Here is a 5,424-nt window from a genome sequence, read left to right as displayed (position 1 = left end):
GTGCCCTAAAAGAAAAACCTCACCAAAAAAAAAAAAAAAAAAAAAGACTTGTGACTAGAGTAGTCCTGAAGAGAGGAACAGTGAGTCAGGAGCAGGAGTGACTGGCAGTTAAGAGATGATGGCAACAATAAGGAACAAAGGGTGATCCAAGCTGATGACGTCGATTCAAAGTGGGGAGGCTTTCGCGAGGGGGAGGCAGAATGTTCCAGAGCTGGCGAGGAGCAAAAAGGACACCTGTGCTACTCCAGGCCCAGTGGAATCTGAGCCGCATTTGAGAGGGCTTCCCAGGAAGCAGCATCATTAAGGGAGACTCCAGTGCTGGGAGAACAGATTTCTCAGCTGTGATATCATTGGCCAGATCCCTTTTGTGGGGCTGTTCACTATAGCATGGTCAGCAGCATGTGTAGCCTCAGCCTCTGTACTCTGGAATCACACCCCACCCTGGTTGACATGACCACAAGTTTCTCCATGTATCCCCTAATGTCTCCTACAGGGCAGAATCTCCCCTGATTGAGACCACTGTTATCTGTAAGCCACATTTTAGATTCTGTTAGCATGTCTGAGATTCATTTCTCAGAGATTTCTTTAAAAAAGCTTGGATTAGCCAGTGGTATGGCATCGAGGCAGCTAGATCCCACATAATCAACTGTGTGGTTCAAATCCTGGATCCGGCAGCTTGAGAAGCATGCTGGGCACATGTCTATGTGTGCTCAAAATCCTGAGAGAGAAATGGGGGAGGGGATTGTGGTGTGACTGCACCCCTGTGGGGTGCTTTCCTGTTTTTTTCTCTATCTCTGGTTAGCACAAGTACTTACAGCCAAAAAAAAAAAAAAAAAAAGAGGAAGAAGGCATCTTCTTAGAACTCATTTCCTTGGGACTGGTGGCGTGGTAGTTAAGGCAGCACGATCTCCACATGGCCAACTGCTAGTTCGAGGCCCAGATCTGATGGCTTGAGAAACATGCTGGACATGCATGCATGCCCAAAATCCCTAAAGGAGGGAAAAGTGGTGACTATTCCCCATGAAGGGTGCTATCTTGCTTTCCTTTTCTCTCTCTCTCTGGCAAGTGCATGTTCCCTCCAGCAAAATTTATTAAAAAAGAAAAGAAGAAGAATTTGTTTCCTGGGATTAGAATGTTTTTTGTTGCTAGGCTACTTTTTTTTTTTTTTTTGGAGAGGTTTTTACTATAGGACACGTGTGCTCTCTAGAAAGGCAGAGAGACAGAAAGTGAGAAATCACCCCTCAAGGGGGATGACCACTCTGCAATCCCTTCTCCATTCTCCGGTTGAGATTTTGGGCACACATGCACATGTGCCTGGCATGAGTTTAAGCCACCAGGTCCAGGACTCCAACTGCGGTCGACCACATGGGAGTCCAGCGACATAGCCATTACACCAACTACTGATCCCTTGCTAGGCTACTTTCTTAAAGGGCTTCCCTGGTTAACTGTGCCTCTTTTTTTTTTTTTTTTTTTGTAGAGGTTTTTGCTATAAGACATGTGCACTTGCCAGAAAGACCGAGAAAGACAGAGACAGAAAGCAAGAAATCACCCCCCAGGGGGGATGGCCACACCACAGTCCATTCTCTTCCATTCTCCTCTTGGGATTTTGGGCACGCACATGCCTGGCATGAGTTTAAGCTACCGGGTCTGGGACTCGAACCACAGTTGATTACATGGGAGTCCAGTGACATAGCCATTATGCCAACTGCTGGTCCCTACTGTGCCTTCTAATGATAACTGAGTTTACAAATCTCACCATATCCTTACTATCTTTGGATGTTATCATTTTTTAAATTACTATCTCTTTTTTTAGTTTTTTTTTTTCTTTTTTGCAAGTGTGTGCTCACTGAAGAGAGTCAAAGAGAAGGGAAGTGAGAAATCACCCCCTAGGGGGATGGCCACACCTGCAGTCCATTCCCTTTTTGGAATTTTGAGCATGCATACACATGCACTCAGCATGATTTTCAGGCCACTGGGTCCAGGACTTGAACCACAGAATCAACCATATGAGATCCAGCACCTGCTGGCCCTACTATTACTAATTTTAAAACTGGTTATATCAAGAGTTTGTAAGGATAAATTTATTCAACAGCATTTATTTACCATCAGTTATTTGGTAGGATTCCTATTGAACCAGACACATCTCTATCTCATGGAGCTTGAAGTTTAGTGAGATATGTGACTGGCAGTGTAAGAGAGATGTCTAACCCAGTGTTAGGTTGGAAGTAGGGGCTAAAAAAAGGTTCCTGGAAAAAATTATATCTAAACTCAGATCTAAAAGGCATATTGGTTATCTGTGTTTGCAAGCAAAAAGCATCCAGGAAGAGAAGAAAAGAATGCCAAAAGGCCCTCAAAAAAGTGCAACGGGAGAGTCCTTCAAAAGGGAGGAAAGGGAGGCTGAGGGGAATGGAAGAGATCCCGCACACATCAGGGTGCCAATGCTGCCTGCCTCCTCCCTAGGAGTGATGGGAGGACTGGTAATAACCAGTCCTTTTTCTGTGAAAATCCTTTATGAACCCTACTGCATAATAGTAATGCAAAACGTATGTAAGTTCATACCTACAGTGGTGGTGTGAGTCAAAAAATTACAACAAAGACTGATGAAATATTTGATAAGAATGTTTGTAGAGTTTAGAAGTTGTTTGCAAACATGTTTATTTTGGTCCGATCTTTGGTGACACAGCTTTGATAGATTTCTTTTCTTGGTTTCAGGGTTCAAAAAGGATTCTTCGCTCCAATGAGATCATCCTTCCAGCCAGTGGACTGGTGGAAACAGAGCTCCAGCTAACGTTCTCCCTTCAGGTGAGACCCTGCTAAATCTTGGGTCCCTGATATACTACATTCAGTCTAATCCCCAAAGAGCTCTCTAGTCTGGAAACTTGTTTTATCTAAGAGCCACCATTGCCCAACTTGGCAGGAATGAGTAAGAATTGCCTAGAGGGTTCATGGCTAGCCCAATGGCCAAAGCAGTCCCACAGGAGCATTGGTCAGGGTGCTGAGACCAGGTGGGCTGTTACAAAGCCTGCCATAGCTCATTTCTCCTTTCCCTTGCCTTAGATAGCTATTAGCCCCATCACCTCTCCTTACAATCCACAGCACACACCCTAGTGGAGGGTGCCCCCTTCTGTCTGTCTCATTTTGTTCCCCATGGTAAGATCCATCCTTCCTTTCTCGAACATCTTGCTATGTGTTTTTCTCATCCTAATCCCAGTAGCCCAAATGGAAACACATGGAAAAAGCATTTGATCAGGTGGCAAGGAAGGAGGCAGTTTTCTGAATCTGTGTGAACCCCAGAGCTGTAGAGTAGAAATCAGGCACCAAGCAGAATCAACTCCCTCAGCAGCAACATTAACACATCTTTCCTACCCTTGACTGCCACCTTTAATAGGAAGACACTGAAACATCACCTCGCAGGATCACAACCTACCAGGGACCCAAATATTAACTGACTCTGCTTTGTACTTGACAGTACCCTCACTTCCTTAAGCGAGATGCCAACAAGCTGCAGATCATGTTGCAAAGGAGAAAGCGTTACAAGAACCGGACCATCCTGGGCTATAAGACCTTAGCCGTGGGGCTGATCAACATGGCAGAGGTGAGAGGAGCTGTCTCCAAATTGCCCGCCTGTAAATCAGAGACATTGAGGTAGCCACTGGTTCCAGCCATTTGAACTCAGGAAGTGATTATGCCCAGCCCTGCTGGCTACCTATTAATAAGTTAATTATTTTATTGGAAATTCAGGATATACTTTTTTTTAAAGAGAGATTTTTGCTATAGTGTGTGCATTCACAAAAGAGACAAAGAGAAAGTGAGAAATCACCCCCCAGGGGGTATGGCCACACAATCCCTTCTCCTCCGTTTTCCTCTTAGGATTTTGGACATGCACACACACGTGCCCAGCATCAGTTTTAAGCCACTGAGTCTGGGATTCAAACCCTGGTTGACCCTGTGAGAGTCTAGCTATATAACCATTACACTACCTGCTGGCCCCAGGATGGTCTTCTTTTTATCAAGTACTTTCTCCCTCACAAAATGTGTTTTCCTTTAAATTTTTAAAAAATAATTTCAAGAGACCACCAGATGGCATAATGGTTATGTTGCTGGACTCCTACGTGGCTGACTGGGATTCGAGACCCAGACCCACTGGTGTGAAACTCATGTCTGTTGCATGTACATGCATGCCCAAAATCCTGAAAGGAGAATGGAGGAGAAGAGATTGCAGCATGGCCATCCCCCCGGGAGATAATTTCTCACTTTCTAGCTCTCTGTCTCTGTCTCTCCAGGGAGCACACGCTCCCTATAGCAAAAATCTCTCTAAAGGAAATAATAATAATAATAATTTCAAGTGTGTGGAAAATAGTATAAATAGAATTTCCATATACTAGATTTACCTAAATTCTTCACTTGTTAGCATATTACCAAATTTGCCTTATTCTCTCCGTAGGTATATATTTATGCATATTATTTCTTTTCTGAGTAGATTGTAGACATGACATTCCGTTACACTTGATTCTGTACTGTGTTAATTTCCTGTAAATGAGAATATTCTCCAATCTAGGACCATGTCACCATAATGATCAGGACATTAGCATTGATACAAGATTACTGTCTAACCCATAGTCCCCATTCAGATTGTGCTAAATGTCTCAATAATCTCCTTTGTAGGCACAGGGTCTAATCTAGGATTACATGTTGTATTTAACTGTCATGTCTCCTCAATCTTCTGCAGTTGGCAGTGGTCCCTAGGTTTTCCTCGTTTCCCATGACCTTCTTTTCTTGGTTTTTGTTTTGTTTTGTTTTTGCCACAAGGCATGTGCACTCGCTAGAGAGGGACAAAGACAGAGAGCTAGAGAGGGAAAGTGAGAATTCATCCCCCAGAAGGGATGGCCACATTGCAATTCCTCCTTCTCCTTCATTCTCCTCTCGGGATTTTGGTCATGTACACACATGAGCCCAGGTTGTTTTTCAGGGCCCTGAGTCAGGGACTCACACCTTTGGGGTTGGCCATGTGGGATCCAGTACCTTAACCATCACACCACTTACTGACTTCCTGTTTTTTAAGAGACAGGCTGAGGACCAGCCGATGGCATAATGGTTACATGGCCTACTGCAGTTCAAGTCCTGGACCCAGTGGCTTGAAAATCACGCCAGGCACACATGCCTGTGTGCCCAAGATCCCTGGAGGAGAATGAAGGAAATAGGATTGCAGTGTGGCTATCACCCCTGGTGGGAGGGGTGATTTCTTACTTTCCCTCTCACTGTGCCCAGCTCCCCCACCACCCAGAGTGAATGTACCCTAAGGCAAAAACCTCTTAAAAAATAAAAAGAGACAGCCTGATTACTTTATTGAATCTTCCTCAGTTCGGGTTTGTTTCATGTATTCTTTTTTTTTTTTTTTTTTTTTTTTACCCACCATATTTTTTT

The 5,424-nt window shown here is 44.1% G+C and overlaps 1 protein-coding gene across 1 annotated transcript in view; it reads left to right on the top strand.

Moving 5' to 3' along the window:
* PACS1 (phosphofurin acidic cluster sorting protein 1) overlaps positions 1-5,424 on the top strand; it is a 179,838-nt gene that overhangs the window by 139,055 nt on the left and 35,359 nt on the right. Inside the window, exons 3-4 of the mRNA XM_006171371.3 lie at positions 2,713-2,802; positions 3,470-3,595. Of these exons, the coding sequence (XP_006171433.3) occupies positions 2,713-2,802; positions 3,470-3,595 (216 nt within the window). The remainder of the gene's footprint in view (positions 1-2,712; positions 2,803-3,469; positions 3,596-5,424) is intronic.

This window comes from Tupaia chinensis, unplaced genomic scaffold (genome assembly GCF_000334495.1).
Source record: "Tupaia chinensis unplaced genomic scaffold, TupChi_1.0 Scaffold149501_1, whole genome shotgun sequence".
Classification (NCBI taxonomy): domain Eukaryota; kingdom Metazoa; phylum Chordata; class Mammalia; order Scandentia; family Tupaiidae; genus Tupaia; species Tupaia belangeri.
The sequence above is the reverse complement of the archived record's forward strand: the minus strand, read 5'-3'. Positions and strand labels throughout refer to the sequence as shown.